This window comes from Gallinula chloropus (genome assembly GCF_964237585.1).
Source record: "Gallinula chloropus genome assembly, chromosome: 3".
Taxonomy (NCBI): Eukaryota; Metazoa; Chordata; class Aves; order Gruiformes; family Rallidae; genus Gallinula; species Gallinula chloropus.
In genome coordinates this window covers 89,351,323-89,378,987 of record NC_140087.1, presented here as the reverse complement: position 1 = coordinate 89,378,987, position 27,665 = coordinate 89,351,323, and the positions used below count along the sequence as shown (strand labels likewise).

Below are 27,665 nucleotides of genomic sequence, written 5' to 3'. Positions count from 1 at the left end.
GTTGTTCCGTCCCTAGAGTCCTTTACCAATGGCTTTTGGAGATGCTAACTTGCCTCTGGATAAAATGGAAAGTTTCATAATGAACATCTGGCAACAGGAAGCAAAAATGGTTTGGTTTGTTAATAGGAGTAACCCATTGAATCCCACAATGTTTTATATTAATTTGGTGCACAGATGCGAGGCAAAGGGTTTGATAGAGGGGTGACAGAGTTTGTAGATGTTGCAGACTTTACTTGGGTTAGTATAATGGCCAGCTGTTTAAAGAAAATTACAAATGCTCAGGTTTTGGGTTATGCGGGTTAAAATCATATGTGAAATTCTGTGTAGGTAAGTGCCAAGTAACCCATGGGAATGAGAAGTAGGACAGAGAACTTCTGTTGGTGGTGATTGGCTCTAGACGGACTCTTATCAGTCATGAGTGAAAGACTGAACTATCTAGTGCATAAAGATAAGTGCAGTTCTCTGTACCAATGAAAACAACAAATCCAGTTATTGTCCTAAACACCATGCTGCTTTTGTTGGAATTAATAGCACATACGTGTCTTTAGTATTCCTCATAGTGTGGTATCCTTTTCTCGTTTCAAAAAGGGTAGAGCAGACAAGAAGAGCCTCAGGGAGGAGCATTGAGAGTGATTTAAAAGCATGAAACAGCTTTTACGTGAGGAAAACTTAAAAAGACTTCTTTTCTTTCCCCTTTTTCTGCCTGGGAAAAAGATGACTGAGAAAGAATAGAACAGAAACCTATGCAATCATGAGTGAATAGGGAAGGATAACTTAAACCGGAGAAGTGGAGCTCTAAGTAGGAGCAAAAAGATCCAGATGAAATCAAGACAAACAAAAGTAAATGCTTACTCATATAATGTATAATTACGATGAGGTACTATCTGATGAGAGATGCTGTAGAATCTATAAAACTGAGTTGGTTAGAAAAATAAGCAGAGAGAAGAAAAAGGCTAGTAAAGGCTGTTTAAAAAATACTATCCGTGGCTAAGGAAGTCCTTGGTAGATGCAAGTAGCTGGAAGTAGATGTTGAATATGCAATAAATGTTTTTGTGTGTACTGTTTATACTTTACCCTAGACATCTGTTGTTGGTTGTGATTTTTCTTTTTTTTTATCTGAACACAGAGTTGCATTCATTCTTTCTAAAGGCACTGCCAACTATATAAAGAAAAGCTACTAAGAAAAAACACATTTAAATTGTACCAGAATCAGAGCTGCTGTATAGTTTGTCATATAGAATTTGTGTGAGACAGCTCTTAGTTGCAGTAATTAGGGTGTGGGGTGAACAGTGCCTTGCTTTAATGAGTGCTATCTCCATGCTCTGGATCTCCTTCACTTAAGAATACCCTCTGTGCCATCAAATTGTAGGAAAACATCCATACTGTTGGGTATTGCAATAGATAAATCTGAAATTTGATGTAGTGTGACTGTTCTCAGAAAGTTCAAGTTTTTAGTTAGTTGAAACTAGCACTGAAATTTCACATAACATCAGATGTTAATTCAGGTCAGTGTCAGATTTCCAGTTTTTTTACAAAAAGCATTATGTCGAAATTGTACTTGGGGCAGTTAAAAACTGCTGCTTTTATATGAAAAAATTAAGTATGTGCTTGGGTATTTGACATTTAAATAATAAATGTGAAGAACCTTTTTGCTTGTAGTGCATAGTTTTATTGGACAAGGAACCCTCAAATTTACAGGTGTCAGTAAATCCTTGTAAAACTACCTCATGTCATCACTTTTAGTAGCTTGCTATCTTGTTGCATTAGTAATCGAGGTGTTGACAGGAACTGACTTGTATTTATTTAGGAAAATTAGTCACCACTGCATTGATGAATTTATTTTGTCAAATGATAGTTAAACATTGACATCAACAAAGTAAATACTTGGGGGAAAATATATACATCTGGTTTACTCCTCTAGTTTGTGTTGATTAATAACTCAGCTTGAAATCAAGACTTATCTTAACTTGTTCTCATTTCAGCTTTGGATAGATCACAGTCCAAGAGAGATGGAGGTTTTAAAAATAATTGGAGCTTTGATCATGCAGAAGAAAGTGAAGGAGATGCAGAGAAAGAGTAAGGATGCTTTTATCTAGGCTATTGAAAGTATAAGTGCTATTTATAAATAAATACTTTTTTTGTAATTTATTAATAAGAAACTATATAATCTTAAACTTCAGTGATAAGGAAAATGTTTTCAAATAAGTTGTTATTTTAATAGTAATGACATATAAAATGCATTAAATGTAAATTTAATTGTGAACATGTGGCTTACAACCTAGGGCACAGTACATTTGAAAACTGTTGCAATTGTCTTTGGAGCTACTCTGCAAAGTGAAGGAACACACACAAATGTGTCAGGGTGCGAAGTAAGGAAATGGAGAGATAAGGTGTTCGATTAGCTTCAACTTTTCCTTGTAGTGATGATGTTACTCAGTACTTGACAGTTATGAGCAAGATACATCAGTAGCTGTAGGCCTGCATCAAGTTAAACTGTGCTTAAAAGACTAGTTTTTTTCTCCCTTGTGTTTGCCTCACTGGGAGACATAAGACTGTTTTTGTTCTTTGCATTTATTTCGTAGTATGTTTGAATTTTGACAAACCCTGTGCGTGTAGTTTGAATACATACTTGGTCATTAGCAACATGTTTTCCCTGTATTAATGTATTTATTTCCAAAAAGACTAATGAATTCTTAAAAGTGCAGCAGTTGCTCTTAGATATTTGGAGAGTAGGACCTGTGAGTTCAAAAAGGATGCTATGGTTCTCTAGTAAGGAGAAACTGAATCCTGTGGTTAAGTACAAAAATATTTCTTATATGAATCTGTATCTTGTAACACTGTGGCACATACTGTGTGTTAGAAGGAAGATAGCAAAGTAGACACATAACTGCTTATGTTGCAGCAACAGGCTGTGATGTAGTCTTACAAAAACACTAAGAAATGTGATGGGTTAGTAGTTAAAAAATGAGTTAATTGAAATACGTAAACATTTTTATCAAAACAGAACTGTATCAGAAGTTAAACCCAGTTTTTAAAAGGTTCTCAAAGTAAGGACATTTTATAAAATTAAGCTTTCTTTTTTCTTAGCAATTTTACATCCATTTCTGATGTGCAAGTGCTGTGTTTTAGGTGTAGTGGCAGTATATACTATGTAGTTAGTATTTGCTTTTTAGTTGTTTTCAGAAAGAAAAGTAGCTCTGATTTGCAACAGCTTTTTTCTTCTGCTAATTTACTGTTGTTCTCCATCTGTCTGCATCTGATGTTGACTTAAGAACACTGAGATATGTATAGTGTAGTGATACTTTACAAAAAAAAGTCTGAAAACTGATTATGGATCATATGTTTTATATAATTGTGTCTGATTTTAAGATGGCATTTCTGAGAGATTTTTTCAGTCCTTTCAAATATCTTGTATGATAAACAGTTTTCACATAGCCAGTATTGAAATTTTATTACCTACTTAGATCAGTCATTTGTTTTTATATCTGTGAATTATGTAGAATCGTACCTGGAAGTATAGGTAAGAGAGTGGTTGGAATTAGATTTAAACTGGAGATACTGCCTATTTTGCTTACCCATCCTTCGAACCATTTCAGGCTACTTCTCACTCTCTCCAAACAGCTCTATATTTTAAGCTACCCACATATATTTACTTTTGGTAACACCTAAGATTCTTTTCTCTTAACAGCATTGTAAGCTTTAATGTTAAACATTTTGAAATAATGTGTGTATTTTGCTTTTCTTATACCTTTTTTGCTTTATATAGGAAAACAGTCAGAAGGGAATCTTGCGAAAACAAATGATTTGGCAATAAATTGTCATTTTCTTTGTAAATTCTCTTTAGCCTTAGCAGTACATTACAAAGATTAGCAGCTTTAGTTCATAGAATGGTTCCAACACAAAGCTTTGTGTTTCTCTCCCCACCCCCCGCCCCCCCTTCCCCCCCAAGTCTTTTGAACGTACTATGCAGTAAGTATGCATTCTGGCAATTTTTATCCACTCTCGTATGCTGATACTTACTAGTGGTGCTTGTAACTCACTGCATTTCTGATTGGAGAAAGCTGTAAATCTTTCCAGCAAGCATCTGGATGCATGTTATGCTTGTTGAGAGACTAGCATTTTAGTGTCTGACCTTACCACAGCTCTTTGCCCTCTTAATGGCAGACACACGATAAGTTTGTTTTGAACTGGCCCAAGAATAACATTACAGCACTTAAAGGATTGGCTGTATTCTTGTATTACCCTGCGAGATCTGTGCTGGATGTCTTTTTGGATTATCTTTCCTCAGTGAGATGAACACAAAGTATGTGGCTAACCACCTCCTGCCAAAGCATTTTTTTTTTAAATAAGTAGATTGTTTTAGAATAAGTTATTTGGGGAATTAGATGGGCTGTGTCTTAGTGGTAAGGTGTTCAGTAATGGACACACAGAAAAAAAAAAAGAACTTGGGTAAACTGAAGAAGACTTGGAAAATGATTACCCAATGTGATACATACATTTGAAAGTGCTGCTAGAGTTGATACTTGGTATACAACTTGACTTTCAGAAATTCAAAATGGTGATTGACAAGTATCTTATCACAAACTAAATGCCTGCAGAAAATCTTCAGTCCATTTCATAGGTAAAAGTAACATTTTTGATGATGTACAAGATTTGATCTACTTAGGATAGCAGTCAAGATGATAGCAAGAGACTTGAGATTTTTCTTGCTTTGTACTTTGAGATCACTCAAGGGAAGAACCTTCATGTAGAACAATAGAAATAAAAGACTAGTTGGTCAGCTGAACACACTGAAATCAGAGTAAATGATGGAAATTATGTGTATCTTATGTAGCAGAACACATGAAAGGATGGCAGACTTACACAAACATGGCCAAATTAATATATTAATTAAATTGATTGATGAAGATCCTTTCTGTTTTTACAGGTAATTGCTCTTGAAGTGTCTTGGATAATTTGCTTACTTGCTTTTCAATGTTTGGCTAAACAGTTCTGAAATACAGTTTGTAACCTGACAGGCCTGGTTTCCTGTTGTCTGTCATACTGTTTTTTTCATAGTCAAGACTTGGGCCTGCCACCGAGATTTATTCAATAATAACCTTATAAAAAAACCTGAATACAAATAAGTGTGTGTATCTTATTTACATTATGGTATCCTGTTTTAACTAACCCTTTCTTTCAAATAGGCTGCTGTGTTGGTTTTTTTCCTTTTGTTTGGGGGATAAACTGCTTGTTCCCTCATATTCCTGACTGGAAAAGCAGTTAACACTTCTTTATAAATTTATTTCTGTTTAGCTTTATTTTAATACTCTTTTCCCTTTTTTATTCCTTTATCAAAAAAACCTCCATACGTATATAGATGCTTTATGCTGCTTTTGTGACCCAAGATAATAAGACACTGTAGCCTTTAAATTGGTAAAAGACACCTTTTTATTTGGAGCATTAGTTCTTAATTTTTAGCAATTTTAGTTAAGGTTGTTTTAATGGAATGGCAGTGTGCATGAGTTGAATAATAATAATATCACTGCTCTTGTGACTCTGATATCAGGGCTATTTTTTCATGTCCTGCCTACCATCAAGTAAATTAAAATAAAGAACATAGGCAGTGGTCTGTGAGGGGGACTATGTCACCCTCCTGCTTTTTAATATGTAAGAGTTTTCAAAAAGAAATTCCAATTATGTTTGAAATGTGACTGGATCAGTTGGTAGTTGATAGAAAGATGTTTGTAGCTCATTGGAGTGTAACCTCATTGATCAACAGAGGTTTGAAGTTGGGATTGCTTGTAGATAGTAGTAAACATAGTTTACTGAACTGGAGTATTGTTGCAGTTTTGTGAGGCTGTGTTGCTGAGATGGTTTTTGTAAGCAGCAGTTACAGTTTTCTGCCAGCCTAAACTATGAACAACGAGCAATTCAAGGCCAAAGTCGCAGCCCGAGAGATAGTCAAGTGCCTCTGAGATCACATATAGGAGAAAACAACCCGGAAGTAGCTGCATTTTGCCACCAGAGAAGGGAGTGAGAAGATGTAACGAGCTGTGCGGACACCAAGGCCGGAACAGGGTGGGGGAGGAGGCGGCCCAGGTTCCAGAGAGAAAGATGCCCCTGCAGCCCATGGAGAAACCCATGGAAAAGGCCGAGACCCCACCTGCAGCCCGTGGAGGGGCTCCCCGCTGGATGGAGCAGGTGGAGACATAGAGAAGATGCTGTGACCCTACGTTGGGATAAGCCCCTGCCAGCACTTACAGCCATGAGGAGAATCAGAGGCACAGAGATCAGAGAGAGTTTTGCATCGGATCAGGTTTGCTAAGGGGAGGCTTATAACCCTGTGGAGGACTGGGACTGAGAGACATTGTGATTTATTGCTGCCCACCATAGCAGTGATCCACAGCGGGGCAGCTGAATGAAGAGATAAAGCCCTGTGGGAAAGGATTCACATTGGAGAAGTTCATGGAGGACTGTCTCCCGTGGGTGAGACCCCATGGTGCAGCAGGGGGAGGGTGTGGAATGAATGCCCCCCCCGCCCTCCCCCAGCCGAGAACTAAACCAACTTGCAAGGGACTGACTGAAGCCCCCATCTCCCAGTCCCTGCCCCCCTGTGCTGTGATCAGGGGGAAGGGAGTGAAATCATGACTATAGTGAAGTCTGTTAAGAAGGGAGCGTGCGGGGTGGAGGTTAGAGGTATTTTAAGATATGGAAAACAGCTCATGAAGAAATAACCAAGAACCCCATTTTTTCCAGTTCTTGCCCCCCTGGGCTGCAAGTGGAGGGGAAGAAGGGAGTAAAACTCTGACTAAAGTCTGCTAAGAAGGGAGTGGTGGGGGGAAAGTGTCTGAAGTTCTGATTGCGCTTGTTTTAAGATCTGGTCACACTTCTGACTCGGGGTTTTTTTTTATTTTTACTCCTAAGCCTCTTAGTGTATATTTTCTCCCCTGTACAACTAAGAAGGGGAGTGATAGACTGACTTTTGTGGGCGTCTGGCCTCCAATCGGGGCTAAACCACCACAGGTATTCAACTACCTGTTGGGCAGTTCTTAATGTTTTAAAACATTAGGCAAACGGTAAGTAATTAAAGAGAATTTTTTTTAATGTTCAATGCCTGAATTTGAGTGCATAATTATAAACTCTCCTTTGGAAAAAACTTCTGTTTACCTAAATTACTTCTATTTTTTTTCTTCTTAATTTTATTAAAGACTTACATTTGTTATAAAATCGTAATTACATTATTGAAAAATTTAGAAATTATTGATGTGAAATGTGAAAAACTCTTCTCTGGTTACTTGGTTAAAAGTGACAAAGTGTGTGGAGGCATAGCCTCCTCCCAGCAGGACCACTGTAGTAGTGTTAAGATGTTGCTGTCTGGTATGTGGGAGTGTGGTATAATGTGTTGTGTTGGGTTTTTTTTTTCCTCTCAGTATAAATTTCATCTTTTAAGAAGGCAACTGCAAGCATGTGATACGTGAGCAAATAGACATTACTCAGTTGCTATGTATTCTGCTCTCTGAAAAAACAGCCTTTCTGGTACTGATGCATATACTTTGCATTCCTTAAAATCTAAAAATATTGGTTCTTTAAAAACATCCAATTCCCAAATACTTTTTTAGTCATGTCATCTTAGTTGCAACATAAGAGTTATTCTTGTTCAGTTTGATTTAAGGATTTTTTCAGTATTTTGTTCATCTCTAATCTGTTACCTTCTCACCCACCAAAACACCCTTTGTTAAAATGGTTGCAGTATTGTGGCATCTTGAAGCTCTAAAAGCAAAGCTACAGTACAAGGGCATTTTGAAAATAGTCGTGATTTTTGTGCAAGGTGGAGCTGAAGAAGGAAAATATATCTAGAGGTGAAATGATCTGGCTAAGTCAACACAGCAGGTGAATGCCAGAGTTGTGGGTACCACAAGTTGCTATTCATGTCTGCTGCAGTGTTTCGTTTATTCTCTAGGATCTGGAAAATTTCTGAAGTGGTTAATCTCATTGTCTTAAAGCTTACCTGAAAAAGCTCAGTAAGCCTCCCTTCAAAGAGTAAACTATCCTTGAGAGTTTAAAATAATGTTACAGTGTTTAACAAAATTAATGTTGTGGACAGTCTGTACGAAAGTACAACAGTACTTTGAGACACCTTATACTGGAAATGTCATGACCCACTACGGTATTCTTTTTACCATTACACACCTAGAATTGTTGTGCTCTGTAAACAAAAGGGAAATAATAGCAGTGCCACTGGCGAAGTGTTGACATTTACATCATTCTTGCCACATCAGAACCAACTGTGCACATAATCTTCATCCCCTAAACTTGCAGAGTCTGCAGTTCTTACTCTATGAGTCAAGAACTTTTTTATTTGATATATTATCTAAGATTGATGTATTATCTAAAATTGCAATAGAAAGCAAAAATCTTGTGCATAGAAGCTTTTAGGAAGTTGGGGTGGGTGGAGTACTGAGTGGTTACCTTATGTATAGAGCTAAAGTCAGTCAACATGTGGTACCTGCAGCTGCAAAATGTTTCCACCTTTGTCTTCAGCATTGTTTCCCTTCTATAGCTGTTCCTTGAAACTGCTGGTATAGCTTCTTGTATTCTTACATTTATCTGCCTGAGTGATCCTAATCATCATCCACCCATCCCCCTTCCCCCCCCCCCAAAAAAAAGCAAACCTGTGCAGTTAAAGTTGGCTAAAAGTTATGTTATTTTGTTGCAGCCAAGAAAGGATTGTTGAGAAGGGTTTATCTGCAGATCACTTATCCAAGTGTTAGTCTAATCTAGCTGTTATCAATATAAAATGTGTGATTTGGGCTTTAATTTAAATACATAAGGTTATTTGAGGATAATTGTCTATTAGTGAAATGAGTACATTTTCAGAGTATCATATGGTGGGTTTCTTTTTTTTGCATCTTCTCCATTATAATCATTGAAGATTAAAGGCACAGAAGTACTAAAGAAACAGATTTTAATGAGCAGTTAGGCCAAATTGAATATGCTATTTTTAGAAAGATGTATTTTGGCAGTAATCGCTATGGGCTAATATTTGGTTATATGCAAGTCCTTCTCCTAAAGCACTGTAACATTTGCAGTTTTAACCTACATGCTTGGACGTTGACATGTACAGACAAACTAATACTGTGTTTTACAGTTTATGTATAGGGCTGTATAGACTCTATCAGTAACATTGCCATAACAATGCTGAAGGTTCAATAGTATTCACTATTTTGAAGTAACATACGTTTAATTTTGCTTTTAGTGAAGTAATTTGGTGTATGCTTTAAGTTCAGGTGCACATAATACATCTGGATGACTTACCTTGCTCGCTTTTTGTTCTGCTGTGATAAGCTTATGTATAGAATGTGTATGTGTTACATTAAAATTTAAAGAGGGAAGGGAAAAAAAACCCCACCCTTTATGTGTTTAAAATGTTTTGCTCCTGCTTGGTTGCATTACATTGTATCTACTTTTCTCTTCCACACCTATCTAGTGAGGCAAATCTGCTCAGCGTAGAGGACAGTGATGAATCTTTCAGTCCTGATGAAGAAAAAAAGGTAAGTACTCTGTTTATCTCATGCTGAAAATGTATCTATAAAGCTTGCTGGTTCTTAAACAATGTGTTACAGTGTCACAGTTTTGCGTAGTTAGGTGCTAGGAGAGAATGGAGCTGTAGAAAATAGCTGTTGTAGGAAGCTGCTGGAGTGCTCTGTCAGCCCCAGATTTGTAAACACAGGCCAATTGAAGGCCAGAGTTGCGGCTGAGATAGTCACAGCGCTTCTGAGAATCACATGTAAGAGAAAAAACCCAGAAGCAGCTGCATTTTGCCACTGTAGAAGGGAGCCAGAAGATGTAATGAGCTGTGCAGACACCAAGGCCGGGAAAGGCCAGAGGAGGAGGCGGCCCAGCTGCGGGAGAGAAAAATGCCCCTGCAGCCCGTGGAGAAACCCATGGTAGAGCGGGTGTCCCCCCCATAGTCCATGGAAAAGACTTGAGACCCCACCTGCAGCCCGTGGAGAGGCTCCATGCTGGATGAAGCAGGTGGAGACATAGAGAAGATGCTGTGACCCTACGTTGGGATAAGCCCCTGCCAGCACTTACAGCCATGAGGAGAATCAGAGAGAGAGAGTTTTGCGTCGGAACAGGTTTGCTAAGGGGAGGCTTATAACCCTGTGGAGGACTGGGACTGGGACTGAGCATCTCTGTGTGCTAGGATGTGGGGGGGAAGAAGGGAGTGAAATCATGACTAGAGTGAAGTTTGCTAAGAAGGGAGCTAGAGGTGTTTTAAGATCTGGGAAAGGAAAACAGCTCATGAAGAAGTGACTGAGAACCCCATTTTCCCAGTCCCTTCTTCCCCCATGCCACGATCTGGGGGAAGAAGGGAGCAAGATCATGACTCAGGGGAAGTCTCCTGAGAATGGAGGGGTGGAGGGGGGAAGGTGCTACCAAGACCCCCATTTCCCCAGTCCCTGCCCCCCGCCCCATGCCAGAACAGGAGGGAAGAAGGGAGCAAAAACCCTGACTAAATTCTGCTAAGGAGGGAGTGTTGGGGGAAAAGTGTTTTAAGAACCAGTCGCATTATTTTAAGATTTGGTCGCGCTTCCGACTGTGGTTTCACTGTTTTCTTTTTAGTGTAGTGTAATAAATGAGGTATCTTTCTTTCCTTCACTCTGTGTTGAGTCTGTTTTGCCCATGTCATTGGTGACAGGATGATTTTCTCCCTGTCCTTACCTTGACTCCTAAGCCTCTCAATATATATTTTATCCGCTGTCCAGCTACAAAGGGGAGTAATAGACTGACTTTGGGCATCTGGCCTCCAGCCAGGGCTAAACCACCACATACAGTCACCTGTGCAGTGTTACAATATCAACATTTATGCCTTGATTTAGCAATATTTGCTCAAGCTGTCTATCTCTCTACCCATACTGGTTTTGTTCCCTGACTCTTATAGATCTTGTTGGTTTGTATAATATTCTAAAAATTTGAAACTTTAAATAACTAGTTTTAAGTTTAGACAATTATCATTAATGGGATTACATTTTTTAAAATTATTTTTTAAAATTAAAAATATTAATATGATATTCCACAATTGCTGTCACGTTCCCATTTTTGTATGCATATGTGTATGGTTATATAAAAGTAGAAGATATATAGGCAAAAGCCATGCTTCTTGTGTATTTGATATATACTGAACTAGTAGTTTCCTAATGCAAGGTGCTTCATAATACTTTGAAAATATTCATATTTTGTTTATTAAGGAATCCTAGTGAGTAAGGGTGTTGACAGGGTATGTTTCATTGAAAATTCATACAAAACTAGTCTAAAAATTAAGCTAAGTTAGTATTTTTATAAATAATTTGCCATTTGTTTTTTTTTCCTTTTAACTTTTATTCAGGTGTTTTAATGTATGTGAATTCTGTTGTTACAGTCACTTCGTTGTCGGCCTGGAGCTGTCGGCACCAGTGGCAATACCATAAAAACATATGCAAGGCGAGGCAAAGCTGGGAGCTTGAGACTTTTTAAAGGGAACTCAATTGGCCTCAACATGATGGGAAATAGCAAGAAACTGAGGTACTGCATTTAGTTTTATGTTTACTTACCTACTTGATCATGGGTATAAATCAATGCTGAATGAACAGAACCACATTGTTAAGGTTTGTCCTCTTCCAAAATGCTAAATAGCAGATTACTAAAATACCAGAGGGTAGTTAAAAGAGAACATTCAGTGGAATAATGGTCAGTGCATAACCAAATCTGTCTCCATGTAATGTTCTTTACAGTGCTAGCAGGTAGAAGAGTATTTCCCCGTGAAGAATTCCATCTTTCAGTGACCGAATTGCCATGATTAAGTCAGAATGCATTTTTTGTTTTCCTTACTGCAAGATATTATTTGATTTAGGAGTCATGGACTATTTCTTTACAGAATTCAGCAAATATCCATAGTGCTTACATGATGGCTTGAGAATTGTCACTTGCATTTGGAGCTGACAGGAACAGTGTTTAAGCATTCAGTGCTGTAGTTGCTTGTTACTACTCTCCCTAGTTTGTAAGACACTTATCTCTCTATTTACTCTATAATAAGAAGTGATATGTTCATGTACCTTTCTCTGGGAGTCTGTCCTGTTGCTGAAGTGCAGTCAGTTTGGTTACCTTTGCAGGAAGGAGAAGTTCATTAGATAGATTGCTGTTTGATCAGTGGCCCAATGACAGCTAGCTAACTCCTATGTGGCAGTAGGAGCAATTGTCTTCATTCTTGCACGGGGATCCATAGAGCATTGTTGGTTAGTGTTAGTTGTGTGTAATATCTGTCCTCTCCTGCTGTTCAGATTTTTGAACCTGATGTACAGGGAACAAATCCAGAATTTCCAGTCTGGGCTGGTGGTCCACTGGTTTGATAGAGAAGAACAAATACAGGAGTTGTACAAAATTCAGTCAAAATAAAGACTCTTCTTGCATTCATGTTGTAATTGTAACCTATTCCCACATGTTAATTTGTTTTACTGAATTTTGAAATCTAGATGATGTTTCACCCATTATCTTAACCAAATGTGATACATATCACTGTAATACAGTTTTTCTGTAGCTGGTCTGAGTGGTCTTAAAATCATGCATGCTCTAATATTTTAAAAAAAACTCATCAACAACAACAACAAAAAATGAAAAACAAGCCTAAAACAAAACTAATGCCCTGATAAAAGACGACCGATTATGAACATTTTCTTGCTTGGGACCACTGCTGTAAGGACAAGATTAAAAAATAGTTGAGCTTGTTAGCTGAATGAAGGGCATTCTTATCCTGCATTCTTTATTTTAGTGGCTTCCTTTTGAGAGAGAACAGTGGAACTTTCGTTGATTGGTAAAATTTCGCACTTGAAATAGTTCAAGTTATTGTTACTGTAATGAGTGTGATTGCATTAGGGGATTGTTTGTGTATATGTAATGTGTGTTTGGAACAGTAACTACAGGATATCAAGTATTATATGCTAGTTGTTTTGAATAAGCTTAAGTGTCTGTCTTTAATGCTTCATCTACATTTTATTAAATTTTCAATAATGAACTTGTCTGAAGAGTCATTTCTGGGTAAATTTTACGTTAACAAAGACAAAAAAGGCCAATGTAGATTTATATAAATGCACGTATTAATCTCTGCTATCCCATCACTGTTTAAAAATTCACCTCTGCCCATAGAGTTTTGGTGTATAGAATTAATTAATATTTAGACCAAAATTTCTGCCTTCTCAGTATCCAGTGAAAGATAAAAATAAACATTACATTCTCGACATGATACTTCAGACCTGATCAGATCCACGTATCAGACATTTATGAAAAATATTTCACTGAGCTTTTATAGGGAAAATGTAGGCACACACTCCCACCCTTTCTTCAGTGGGAATGCAGAGTATGCCTTATTTTCTGAGACAGATTAGCAGGGCATTGTTTGGAACTTCAGACCTTTTTTCAAAATGAATTAGATTAAATAATAACAGGCTTTTTAGTGCTAGGTTAAAAATTGGGTCATTGCACAGGGGTCTTATTTTTCCACGCATTCAAACACTTCTCTAACAACTCTTGCTAAGATTATATCCAGGTTTTTTGCTTCCTTTTTGATGTCCAATTATCATGGAATCATCCAAGTTACTCTTTATTCTTTAGGATTCAGTTCTTGGACATACACATAAAGATAGAAATGCCGGTTATAAGTTTGTCAGGACTTCTTTGCTCTGCTTTAGTTGTGAAGAAGTATGTGCACATACATTATATTTGTTGTTTATTTAGAGTACCCTTAACCGTTTAAAATAAGATTGCTCTAATACTCTGGAAACTAGAATTTACTTCTGTCTGGCTGTGGGATTTGTAGTGAAATCTAATCTTACTATGTGATTTTTCTCCCTTTTCTGTTAAAGCAGTCATACTTGACTGTGTTTTTCTCAAATTCCAGAAAGGTATGTGGGTTTTATTTTCTTTTTAAGGTAAATAATTGCTCAGGGGTTTTTTTAGGTGGACTAAACATTTAGTTGAGAAATTCTGTTTGGTTTGGGACTGCCTTCTGTTGACGAATATTGCATTGTAAACCTAAGAACTGTTATGATTTATAAAATTTCAACTAGTACAAGTAAAATTTGTTGCATGTATGTTACCTTACTTAAAGGTCACATCAGGCACCCACCTTCTGATTAGTACTGACCTGGAAAACAGAAGTCTCCACCTTTTTAAAAAACTGTCAATAATTAAGGAATTCAGTGAGGAATAGTAGATGTGTGTAGGCCACTGACTGCCATAAACACTTGATCTTTGCTTAAAGTTCTAGGACAACCTGCTTTAGCAGGGGTGTTTAACTAGCTGATCTCTAGAGCTTCCTTCAAACCCCTACCATTTTGTGGTTCTATGAAAACTCATGCTACCAACATTATTTATCAAGTTTTCTGATGTTGGTCATTAAGGCTGGTTGGAAATATTATTACGCTCTAAGTGATTATCTTTACTTAATACCTTATTTGTGTTAGGGTTTTATCTTTCAGAACACATGTATCACAGCAAAATCCCCATATCAGTAAGGGTTTGTTATTCAGTTGCTGTCTGTAGTGAAGGTTGGTGGTGTGTTTGCTTGGACATGCAGCATGGAAGGTCCTGAAGGTTGATTGTGCAATTAAGCTGCTAGATGAACCATAAAAATATCCGATACTTGAGATTCTTTAGCTGCTCATGGTGATTTGTATCACAAAGTTGAAGTCTCTTTCTATCACGCCTGCAGAATAGGGAGTAAAATATCTTCAAATTGGTGGGTTTTGACTCAAATTATTATTGTAGTACAATATTCCCTAAAATTCAGGGGAAAATGGTAAGATAAATCATTCATGTAAGATTTATAGGACATTTGTTCTTTCAAGGAACTTTCTAACCATTATATCACCCCAGTTTTGGTGGTGTATGTTAATTTTCTTGAAACTGTGCTGAAACTTGAAAACCCAGATTTCAATTTGGATGTGCCTGTTTTGTAACTTGCTAAACTTTATGGTTACATTTTCTGGTGATTCTGTCTGCACTGGGTATGTTCTATTCAAAGAAGAGGATTATAGAGCAGATTGTATTTTACAGCTGCCCTACTTGGAAGCATATCTGACACCATATGAACCATTTAAGTGTGCCATCTAGAACAGTCTGCTTTGACTCAAATCTCATGACCCAGCAGGCTGAGATACTCTGTTCCAGCACCTACTGGAGTTTCTCTCTACTTGAGTGTGAGGCAGAAAACAGTTAAACACTGCTTAACAGTTTAGGGGTTTTTGTGCTGTGGAGGCACAAGAGTTTCCCAAACTGGCAAAACTCAGTTTCAGCAAATAAAATAATAAAACATGAGATAGGTGTGGTTATAGACTGCACGTGTTTAAACTCCGTAAGTCTTGAGGATTTGAGCAGGCATTCCTGCACTCTGTGTGTGTTTTCTTTTCTAGTATATTTTTCAAATACATTAAACTGGAAGCCAGAGTGTGCTTTGCACACTGTGAAGTATTTAGGGCAAGTAGCTGTCAGCTTTTCATTTCTCAGGTGACAACATTAAACAGAAGGTTGGCTGTAAATTAGGGTGGATGATCGACTATGCAGCTGGAGTTGCATAGTCTTGATTTGAAAGCACGCGGGATGAGTGTTTGCTTTCAGGAGGTTGGTGATTGAATGGGATGCTGTTAGGTTAGTAATGAGGAAATTGAACTGTTAACTGAGAACATTTATGTTGTTTCAAAACTTCATGTTCTAGAAAAGACAATTTTACCATTTGGTTGGTTTTGTTAGGTCTTGTTCTGTTATGTTCATAGTTAGGTCACAATTGTATCATAACAGTCATCATCAGTCAGAAATGCTCTGAAAGCTTCTAATGCTGACTTAGGATACTCGATATAAGGCTCCCAAAAGGGTTTCATGTGCTAAACTTAAAAAAATAAATAAATTAAAAGCAAGCTTGCAATTTGGTCGCTTTTATCTTTTGGGGGAATATAAAGGGAGGCTTCTGGTTGTCAGCCGTTGGGGGAATTCTGATACCTCATCTCTTTGAGTTGAGTTCCATAATTTGAAACATTTATCAAACTGTTGATAACTGCGTTATTAACATGCTGTCTGTTAAAAGTTGCATGTTGGCTTTTCCTTTTTACACTTTAAATGTAGTATTGTGTGTCCTGTCACAGAAACAAGCAGCATCATTATTAGTGTCTAGCGATCTTTAGGAGTACTATATTATTGATCTACCATAACTTTATAACAGCTTTTATTAGAGAGGATAATGGTGACTAATCTTTTCAGAATTGTTTTACATAGTAATGAGATTAAAGTGTCAAAAGGCAACACATGAAGAAAGCAAAGAAATGTTCAGACATTGGTGAATATACTGTCTCTGCAGAGTCTTGCTGAGGTATTTGAGCACTTGAGAATCCTCTTTTTTTAGACATGTATTTTGTTTCAATTATCAGCTACCTTACATCCATTGCTCCCTTATGAGTAATAAGATGAGAGAAATTCCTGAATATGCAGTTCAGTCTTCACATGTTATGCCCTTTAAGTCGTACTAAATCAATATTATGCCTTAATAAAATGTATAGATCGAAATATAAAACCATTATAAATTGTTATAACTTGTTAAAAAAGGCAGTGTCTTTTTGCATTGACAGTGTTGAGTAAAGGACAGCTGATTCAGTGTTTTGGATGGCGATAAAATTTTTGAACATCATTACCTTTCCTTCCAGGACAAAAAAAAAAAAGTGCATATTGTTATTTGTCTATTTTATTCCAGGACTGAATGCTTTTATGCCTGGCAGAGGATCCTAACAAGTTGTATTATTGATTCAGAAATATTTTGTTGATCTTTGTTTTTGTATGGCTGCTATTGTAAAAGCAGAACACAGCAGTTTTTAGCTTAGACTATGTGCAAATACGTCAGAGTCTTTTCTTAAACCATTTTTCTGTATCTTTGCAGTGAAAATGCTCAGAATATGTCTTGTCCTGTAACTGTGGTACATGGTAGACGTTTTCACCATGCGCATGCACAGACAGCAGTAGTAAAAACAGCAGCCCAAAGGTAGGACGACTTTGGTTTCTCCAGATGTTCCCATTGTAAAAAGTCTTTTCTCGTTTTTTATATGATGGTTTGCCTTACGCCGTGAAGTGTTTTAAGGTAACATAAGTAGTTATGTGGTGCATTCTTGAAGATGAGCTTTGATCTTAATTACTAAAGTTTCATAAAACTTAATGTTTAGGATTTATATAATTGAAAGCACACTATGACATAAATTCAGTAGGAGAGCACCTGCTAATGTAAATATATTTTAAAAATACAATGAAAGGGACATAGTATGCAGTAGAAAGTCATAACTGACATGATTATCAAACGCTAATTCACCAGCTTGTATAAGATCTATTTAAAGATTAGTTTATAGATCTGTTGATCATATGTAGTCTTTAAATAAAACATACAAACTGGGACATCTCACAGAAGCAAGGTTTGGCATTTACATAAATAGGTGTTAGAATAGACAACTGGAAACTGGGGAATCTTACTCAACTATGCTGAATTCAACTTCATTGTTTAGAAAAATTTAAAACTACACCAGACTTTTGTAACTTGTAAGGTTGTTTATTAATTTTTTATAGGCTTTTCACAACCAACATTTGTCATAAACATGTGAGCTGTTACTTTAATTTATTTTCTTCTAAAATTTGTCCATTCAGAGCTGCTGTTTGCTATAAATGGCATGGATATCCATCAGTCCATATGACTGCTTCAGTCTGTCAGCATTTTTGAAGCTTGATTCTTCTGCCTCCTGTTTTCTTCTCTGTTTTTTTGTACAGATTTTTTTTGGATGATGGGATCACACATAGGCATCATCCTCTTTTTCATCCCACTTCCCTTTGTCATCTTCAGAAAAACAAAGTCTATATGCTAAGGTGAATGAATGATGTGTTCCAAACTTGTATTAGGGTACGCTGCCATCAAAGAAACAGACTGAGACGTGGATTTTGCAGTCCTGACCCTGAGGACCTTGCCATTGTTACCTCCTTGCATTTCAAACTTCTTATCATCTGTGAATGGAAAATAGCATGAACATTTCCTTCCCTTTAGTAATGGTAGATACATTAGTAGAGATATCCCTTTTCTTTATGTTTCTTTCCATCACTGCAAGGCAGGGATGACTAAGCAGGATTGACAGAACTTTTCCCACAAATTAAACTAAAGGTGAGGTTCACGTTTTCAGTGTCATTTAGGCTGAGCCAACTGTGCTCTGTTCTTACATGTAGTCCTTTTTGGAATATCTTTTAAGTGTTCCATTGAGGAAAGCATAGGGCATCTCTAAATATTTATGCTCTTAACTTTTTTTAAAATTCTAAGGGATAAAATCTTGATTTTTGGTGCTAATTAAAATTGTGTGAAGTAAGCAAAATCATGCAAGACTGCTCTTTCTTGGAAGTGAGTATTATTGTGTACTTGATTAAGCTTTGTTGTAAGATGATCCTTTGAAACATTCAGTCAGCATGGATTCATCTTACATGTTTAAGTGCCATAGGCTTCTGTAGAGGGGTTGGAACTCTGTGATCCTTGGGGTCCCTTCTAACCCAGAGTGTTCTGTCATTCTGTGCAAGAAAGTCTGCTCCAGAGATTCTTAATCTCAAGGGGATGTTAGACATGCCCGTTTGCCTTTCTCACCTACGATTCTTTATAAGCCTGCAGTGTAATCTGGGAGGTGGGGAAAAAAGTAGCAACTTCATATGTGTGACATGCAGAAAGAAAACCAATGCATAATATAGGCAAGCTGAATATTGCATGAAGTAATTGGATACCTGAATGTTTCTAAATACGTTTTCTTTTGGGATCGTTACTGTAGTTCATGTACATTAACAACAGGCAATTAACTATTATGCTAAGAATATTTCAGGAGTTTCAAAGGTAGGAGATAGTCATAACAATTCCGAGCAATGTTTTGTTACAGAAGAATGTCAGAACCAGCGTCATCTAACTGACTGAGGGTGAGCTTTACAGAGCAGGTGTGCAAGGGATATTTAATTTCACTATCTTTTTGCCACATCACTCAGCTACTTTTAAATAGCTTCTAAATCTGTTTCTGAGTTAGGAGGACGTGTTCTGTGAATTTTCAATCCTCTGTCAGACTTTTTAAACTTAAAATAAGAAGGGGGATCTCAAGGCTGCTTGATATGGAACCTTAAGAATGAGGAGGCTATAGTTGTTACAAAAAAATAATTAAAAATGTCTGTTTGAAACTGTTCATAATACAAAATTCCAGTGCATGTAAAGTGGATAAGTTTTTTTGTCATATATTTTTAGTTGTTGGTGACGGTTTTTAGTATTTCCTTTTGCTAGCTTTAAATTCAACTGTTGTCTAATGTCAGTAAAAGTACATTCTGATGGTGTCTCCTCAGAAATGAGTATGTGTAGAAAATGTATGTGACAAACCAAGAATAAAAGTCTAGTTAATGGCAAGATAAAGAAAAGCCAGTACCATAGAAATTGAGTTCTAAGGTGTTGTTGGGGTTTTTTCCTGTACTAATTTACTGGCATGGCAATATTGTGTTCTTTCACGGTGTTTGCATTTACAGAATTGCTTTACAGTATGGTGATCACTAACAACATGGGGAAAATGGTTTTAACTTACCCAACATACTGTTCTTAAATCTATAGTGAATTACTGAAAGGACGACCAAAAATAAAAACATTGATTAAATTAGTTCTGTGCAGATTGGGTCGCTGGCACTGACTTCATAGGTTCTATTATTTATACTAGGTTCTTGGAGTGGGGATGGTGTCACATGGGGCAAGCTAATTATGAAACTCAGTTGTAATCTCTTACCAAATTGAATTTGGAGTTTGTGATCTGTACTGTATTTCTCATCGCTTCCTCAAATGTTTTTGTGCATGCATATTAATTTGAATTGTGGCTGAATTTCAGTTGCACTCATACTTAAAATGTAGGTCTCCACCACACAGAATTGGGCATCTCAAAAAAATATTTTGAAAAGTATTATTAATGTTTTTTTCAGTAGAATCCACTGATGAAATGAAAATTTGTTCAACGGATTTTCAGATAGAGCTTAGCCTAGTGGTGTACTGTTTTGCTTCATTTAATGGATGCACAGCTCTCCTAGAGCTTTTGACTCTTCTCTAAGACTTGGCATTGGAGGAATAGCATGTGTCTACAGCATGTCTAACAAATCTTACGTGTGAGCTGCATGAAGCAATCCACAGAAACACTGCTCATAATAGTTCCTGGATCTGTCCAGGATTCTCATTTTTTCATCTTTTTGAGATGTAAAAATGAGAATTCTTTTAAATGCATTATATTAATATAGTATTTTAAAACAAGCAAAGCATCTAATGGAGTAACAATGTACAGTATCAGGCATTTTGGAAAATTTTTTCCTACCTTTAAGTTTTCTGAGCATTAAAATCTACAGTTCTTAATAGTGTCACTCTGTACAACACCTGTGAACAGTTAGTGAAGTTACTTATTAACTGTGCCAAGGATACAAAGATACTGTATATGCCTCCACAGGGGCATGCTTTGAATCTGGCTGGATCTATAAACTCAGGTGTAACCTGCACAATACTAGTGCTTATTGTTTGTAAAGGGTAGCTCCAGTTGGAAGTATTTTTTTTCCCCACTTCTATGCAGCATTGACTGATCATCCTCACCCCAATCCAAGTTGCAGTGGTCACATTCAGTTTTGAATTCCTTTTACACTTCTCGTAGAGCACTGAGGAGACTGAATGTGTTTTCATACTGTGCTCTGTAAGATTACCTTCTTACCTGGCTTGCTTTTCAATCCTGCCATTCCTCTGGGTAACAAAGGGTTGGAGAGAATTTGCTCTGTTCTTGTGAGTGTTCAGTTTGTGAAAAGGAAAGGAGAATGAGTTTATATTACTCCGTAATATTATTGTTATTATGATGATGTTTAGTTTGGGTGAAGTAAAACAGGAAACAGTTTGAATTTGTTCTAGTTTAGAATAGCATCAGTGTAATGCCTACAATGACAGAAGTTTGTTAGGCTTTTGGTATTTGGGAGGAACAGCCACATAGTTTACAACATCACACGTGGCAAGTTTTGAAAAGGCAGGAAGGTAAAGATACTGTTTTCAAGTTGTCTTTGTGCTGTGCTTAGATCTATTTTTATATCAGTCTTGACAGACAAAGGACCTGAGTTGTGAGCACCAGGTACATTCACTGATCTTAAAGGAGGTGCTTCTGATACTAGCCACCCTAATTCTTAAGTATTTTTGGAGATTCTTTTTAGCCAAAATCTCAGGGAAAGGCTGGTTGTTTCTATTTATTCTGCTCTATCTATTCTAAGTAGCAGGTTGCATGTTGTTTCCTAAACAATGAAGTGGTGCTTTCTAATTTCTTTTTCAGTTTAAACACATATTTTTTAATAGTTGTAAACAAGTTGTTACATAAATTTGTTTTATCTTCTCTTGCATGGTGAGCAAGGAATGGAAATGAGGCTTGATCTTAATTCATATATTAAAATTCTGTCATGTCAGGTTCTATGTTATGGTGAATTAGTAAAGGTTGAATTCAGAATTAATCAAATTTTAGACACTGAAAAAGAAACAAAACAATGTCCTATTTAGACAACTGACTTTGCTGTCAGTGAAGTAACATTTGTTTGTGCTTTTACAATTACTGTTACAAAAATACTGTGAAAAATAACAATGTTCATTTGAAACTTAGTCCAGTGAGTGCAAAAGACAATGAAGCAGTTATAGTCTATATTGAGTAACTTTTGAATTTAATTATGTGCAACACATGTGGGGCTTTGCATCTTATGGTTTTTTTTCTTTTTTCATATTTTAAGCAATCTGGACCGAAAGGAAAGGTAAGCTTACTGTTTGTGAAATGAGCATGGCAATGAGCATTAAGAAAATTGATAGCTTTGTCAGTGCTAATTAAAGAATATTCAGTCCAGTCAATCACATCTGCTCATATATGAAGGGGGGTTGATTGTTTTTGTTCTGGTTTTGTGGTTCACTTAGTCTCTTTTACATCTATCTCTAAATAATGCCATGTTAATGTGATCTTCGGATAAGTTTCCACTGGAAATGTATCTATTTATATATCCAGTGGGAGAATGGATGCATTTTAACAGTCCCTGGAATTTAAGAATTCACTGCTAGTTCTTTTCACAGAGCAGCAAGCTCAGTGTAATAGAATGTTTCAGAAGCACAGCTTAGTAGGGTGTTTCACAGTTTCTGCAATGTGATCTCAGCTTGGTTTGAATAGCATTAAAGGTTTTTATTGCATTACTGTGTACATTCTGTTCATGAAGTGTATATGTTAAAGCAATTAACTGAAAATGTATAGCGATATCAGGCACACTGTAGAGCTCATTTCTCACTTGTTTTGCATCTGCGTTACTACTGATAATATTTTGTTAGCAGTTTGAAATACCAGGCACTTTGTTTTTCTTTCTGTATCTTAGATTTCTATGTTAGTGTAAATGTTTTGTTGATAGTAATGAATTTGTTGAGTTTTTTGTAAATATATCAGTATTTTTGGCACCAGGCTGAATTGTCTAAAAGGATTGATTAAAGAGTATGGATAATGTTTAACCAATTATGATGTAAATAACACAGAAATCTAGTGTAGATCTGCTCTTTCTGAATTCAGGATTTTTGAGATTTATTTCAATTTCAGCAGTAAAAACAAGCATTTCTGTTTTACAGCTTTTGGTATTAATTTCTGGAAATAGCAAAAGAGATACTCACCAGTCCTAGCCCTCTAAGAAAGGGTTTGGTCATTCTCTTGCTGCCTGGGCTTTGTGTTCATGATTTTCTTTGTGCTGTATTTATGTTATTAGCTATGAATGTTTTTAATTTGGTACTGTGTATAGAAATTGCAGGGTTGAATTGCATGCTGGTAATCTTCATTTTCCCTTGGGGACACCTACCACTTCAATAATCCAGTACTACTGGATAAATCCTTTTTTCCTTCCCTGTTTTTTGTTGCTGTCCTAGCAGAGGAAGATGGTATAGGCAGGAACAGCTAAATTTAGTTTTAATCATTATCATCGTGATAGAATGCAGCTGCTACTCCTGGCTTTCTGGGCCAAATGGGGCTGCTGACCTGTGTACTAAAAATCCAGCTCCTTCTCTCTTTCAGCCTTTGACTTTTGTACTCTGGCTTTTCCTGTAAGGCACACCGAAGGTAAATCTCACCTCAGCAGATCTGTGCTTCCTGTCTTACCGTGCTGTACTCCGGATTTGTGTAATGATGCAGAAAGCAGCAGCCTGCTGGCAGCAGTATACCTCTAGGTCGCAGTATAGAGAGGCAGAGTGAGGAAAGGCAGAATAAGGCAGCCTCCCAAAGACCCAGGCTCTTGTGCGTGCCTACACCTCAAAAAAGTTAGGAGTCGGTGCAGCCTGGCACATACATGATATTTTTTGATGTGACTCTTACCAGCTTGTGGGTAGTTCTGAAAGCGCTGATCTAAGACAGCACTATATCCTAAATTCCCAGATCCAGATGTTTCCTTTCTGGCATAGACAGAAACTGCCCGTCTCACACACGTGCACACACACCCCCCCCTTTTTTTTTTTTTCTACAGAAGAAGTTTTAATATGATCAAAGTTACACTTTGGCTGGAGGTTGTCTCAGAGGGTCTGTCTACCTGGCCAAGGTGAAGATAGCGACGTCTAATTCCATCAGCAAAGGAATATGGCACTTGAGTGTGTGCTGAAAATACTAAATCAGTGACACCGTTCTGTCTAGGCAAAACATGTTTAGTCAAGGATGCCTTGCCATTTAGCTGTTAAGATGTGTCAGAGGTTCAGGACTCTCCCACTCCAGACTCTCAGTATTTTTGTCTGCAGTAGGAAAAGCCGGATCTTTTTTGTTCTTGCAATAATGCTTCACTCTGATGCTTTACGATTACTTCAGGTTTCTTTTATGAAGTACTGCTTTACCTCACTTGCACTTAAAGGTGTTGTAATGGATGAAATGAATGAGATGCCTAAAATTAATATTTGAGGATGGAGCCTTGTTCTTCAAGCAAAATCTAAATCTCATAAGAAATATTTTTAGGGAACAGCGGACCAAAAAAATCCAGAAAAAACCCTCTTTTTTAATATTTTCTAGAATGGTGGGAACAGCAAGTAATATTGTATTGTTTTTTGTGTTAGAGACAGTCTGTAGATAGTCTTACATCTTGGTCTGTTTAGCAGTTTGATCCCTCATTTACTGCAGTTGGAAGAGGAGACTTTGTTAGGTTTTAACTGCAAGAAGGCATTTGTTTTGAAGTGCTTAAAGTTTTTTAATCTCTGTAAGACCTTTTGTTTTCTTTTCCAAAGAGTCCTTTTAAAGATAGGTGTCCTGTTTGATTTTTTTAAAACGCCACTAATTTCCTTTTGTTTTTGCACTCACACACAATTAAGCCTCTGACTGTACCAGGTACTTTACTGGAGAATATAAGGATGCATCTGCAGCTGTTCAAATGGCAACATACACTGTGCTGAGGGGAGGGGGGTTGTTTTGACATCTGTAAAAGCTTTGTGGTGATGGGCTCTGCCTTTTGGGGAGGTTGAGGGGTGTTAGGATAGGAAAGTAGTAGGAGGTGCTTCAGTGTGCTGTTACTGACTCCAAGAAAGCATTTTTGTCAGATGAAATTTACAGTTAAGTAGTGTTTAAAATTATTTTTGCTTTTATTTCTAACTCAAGGCAACTGCAAACCTGACCTTGATTTGCTGAGCGATTAGAACTCTGCTGGGAAGTCTCAGTGACTTGGAGCTGGTTTTGTAATTTAAGTTTGGGTGTTAATGATTTCTTGTGAGCATATGAGGGATACTTGTTTTCTTCTGGCCCTTGCCTGTTCATTGAAATGGTTAGCTATTTAGTATCAAGTCTATGCTGATGATGAAGTTCAGACAAGGGTAAATAATGCTATTTACCATTACTTAGCAATATGTGGCAATTGATGAATTTATTATCTTAAAAAGATAAATATATGTTGTATGTTAAAAAATGTAATATGAACCTGTTTAGTTTTTAGAAGAAAAATCATAACTTAAAAATGTCCAGAGATCTTGAATTGTCCAACTAATTTTTAAAAGAAATTATAGTATTCTAGATCTATTGGTTTTATTGCTTTCAATTAAATGTCCAAATACCTTTTATCTTAAATATCAATTAAATATATTTTAAATAATTATTTACAGAAACTAATTTTTTCTAAAAGTGGTAATATTCAAAGTGAGCTATTGTTACAAAATAGGTAGGTAATTGTAACATTTCAGATAACATCTCACCTATCTTTACTGCAAAGCTTATATTTTTTCAAATCTATAATGATGTTACAAGGGTTTTTTTCTACCCTTTAGTATGTCATTATCATTGGTTTTGGTGATGACAGCTTCTCATTATGTAATGATTAATTTGAGCTCTGTCTTATACTTCTACCAATTCTGCCTTTAATCCCTTTTGATTTGAATTTTAAAATTAAATGTTTTAAAAAAATCACAATTTATGCAATAATATTTATTTTCAGATTCTGATTTTGGTTCTGTGTTTGTGCACGAGGGGAGAGCAGGATTGTTTCAGAAGTGTTTGACACAATCAGTAACAAATAAGGTACATAGTCTGTTACCTGTGCCGGATTTGGTAGAAGTATCCCAAAGGGCATTGTAGATTAATCTTGTTCCAAAAAAGTTAGTCACTGATAAAATATGGGAAACCTTGAGAAATTTACCAGGCAGTACAGAAAATTCAAGTTATAATTTGATACATTAGGAAATGCTCTGCGAAAAGAAATCAAAACCCATGCAAAGTGCTGAATCTGCTTCAGTCACAGCCAAATTTTTGTCAGGTGGGCCCTCAAAATTTGGGTGTTAGTTTGAGATGTTCGTGCCTACAGCTGCTTTCATTGTGCCCGTGCTGTTGACTAATGTCCGTGCAATCAGTGGGAGCAGGATGGGATGTGTGTGACCCGTTTGCAGCCCAGTGCACTGGCTCAGATTGCCAGTAGGTGCAGTTCCTGCTGAAGTCGTTGGCAAGGCCTCCAGCGTTTCAGGTGTGTGCTGTCTTCTGTTGTGACAGGAACAGTTATCTACAGCTGCAGAGCAGGGGGAGACAGCTGAGAAATAGAACTGCTGCAAACAGTAACTGAGGTGTAGCGAGCTTCAGGAATCTTAATTTAGTAGTAGCACAATTTGACATGCTTGTGTGTAAACTGAAAATGTCTTTCAGGAGACTCAAAAAAATCTTAGTACAGTGATTTTACATTGCATTGATTTTCAAAAAAAGTATATGTATATTATGCAGATTAGACTACAGGCTTTTATTATCTGCTAATTGATATGTATTACCACATTTTAAAAACAAATGTATAGGAAATATATGTTTTTATATATATATATGTCTTCTTATTTTTATGTTTTGGCCACAACAATTTTTTACATCAGAACTCTTTCCTCTCTTTTGTATCTTCTCTTTGTGCTTTTTAAGTTGTGGTAATTGGGAAATCTGCTTTAATATTAAAGTAACAGTTGTTTCTATTTTGGATTATAAAAATATCTATCTTGTACTTCATGAATGAGGAGGAGGAGGAGATGCAGGCTTCAGTCTTTGAAGACTTGGGTCTGAAAGTGAGAGACTCTTGAACTGTTGATTACCATCAAAGAAGATTTAGATCTGAAACACTTCTATGTGTTTTTACTGTAGCAGTTCCTAGCGTTCTGGTAATATTTTTAAAAGTATAATAATAAAAGTATAATAATAGCATGTAATAAAAGTTATTTATTTGTAGCTTTCAGATATATTTCAGGTTTATTTTGCTCATGTATAATTGTGGCTAAATTATAACGGTGTTTATCAAAAGAGCAACCATGTATTTAATTTATTTTCCAGAAAAGAATACCCCCCTCAGCTTCAGAAAGTAGAAACAGACCACATTAGGTTACCACGGTCTCAAGGAATTGGTAAGTTATGTTTAGAGTTGTCATTTGGCAGGGGGGTTGGACCTGATGATCTCTTGAGGTCCCTTCCAACCCCTACAATTGTACAATTCTATGATTCTATGATTTCTTTTAAGTAGCATATTTTTTTTCATTACTTGCTTTGGGCGGGTGTGTTGCCAAACTTTATTAGATCTGTTTATATCCCTATCTTAGTCTAGATTTGTACAAGCTTGTGCATGATGGGAGGATTTTGCCCTTTTTGACAGATTCCTGCAACCTGTTCAGTCATGTTAAAATAACTAAAGCCTAATTTAAAATTAATTGTAAAACCAACTGAAGCTGGGAAAACTTAGAGCTGTACAACTGTTGGAGCAGATCTCTGGAGGTCACCTAGTCAAGGCCAAGCCAAACCCCTCAGCTTATTCCAAATTATTGATGAGTAAATTCTGTAGCATCAGTAGTATGTGCAAAATGTGATGTGGTAAATAACCCCTTGTATGAAGTACATACAGGTTGTTGTGGTTTGGACCCAGCCAGCAGCTGAGCTCCGCGCAGCTGCTCTCTCACTCCCCTTGCAGCAGGATGGGGGAGAGAACTGGAAGGGTAAAAGTGAGAAAACTCGTGGGTTGAGGTAAAGGCAGTTTCACAGGTAAAGCAAAAGCCGCATGCACAGATGCAAAACAAGACAAGGAATTCATTCCTTGCTTCACATGGGTGGGCAGGTGTTCAGCCATCCCCAGGAAAGCAG

At 36.9% G+C, this 27,665-nt stretch overlaps 1 protein-coding gene across 1 annotated transcript in view; it reads left to right on the top strand.

The window, feature by feature from the left end:
- The window catches only part of SENP6 (SUMO specific peptidase 6), an 82,095-nt gene that overhangs the window by 18,241 nt on the left and 36,189 nt on the right, over nucleotides 1-27,665 (top strand). The window contains exons 2-7 of the mRNA XM_084261337.1: nucleotides 1,983-2,076; nucleotides 9,470-9,533; nucleotides 11,405-11,547; nucleotides 16,940-17,041; nucleotides 21,826-21,846; nucleotides 26,868-26,938. Of these exons, the coding sequence (XP_084117463.1) occupies nucleotides 1,983-2,076; nucleotides 9,470-9,533; nucleotides 11,405-11,547; nucleotides 16,940-17,041; nucleotides 21,826-21,846; nucleotides 26,868-26,938 (495 nt within the window). The remainder of the gene's footprint in view (nucleotides 1-1,982; nucleotides 2,077-9,469; nucleotides 9,534-11,404; nucleotides 11,548-16,939; nucleotides 17,042-21,825; nucleotides 21,847-26,867; nucleotides 26,939-27,665) is intronic.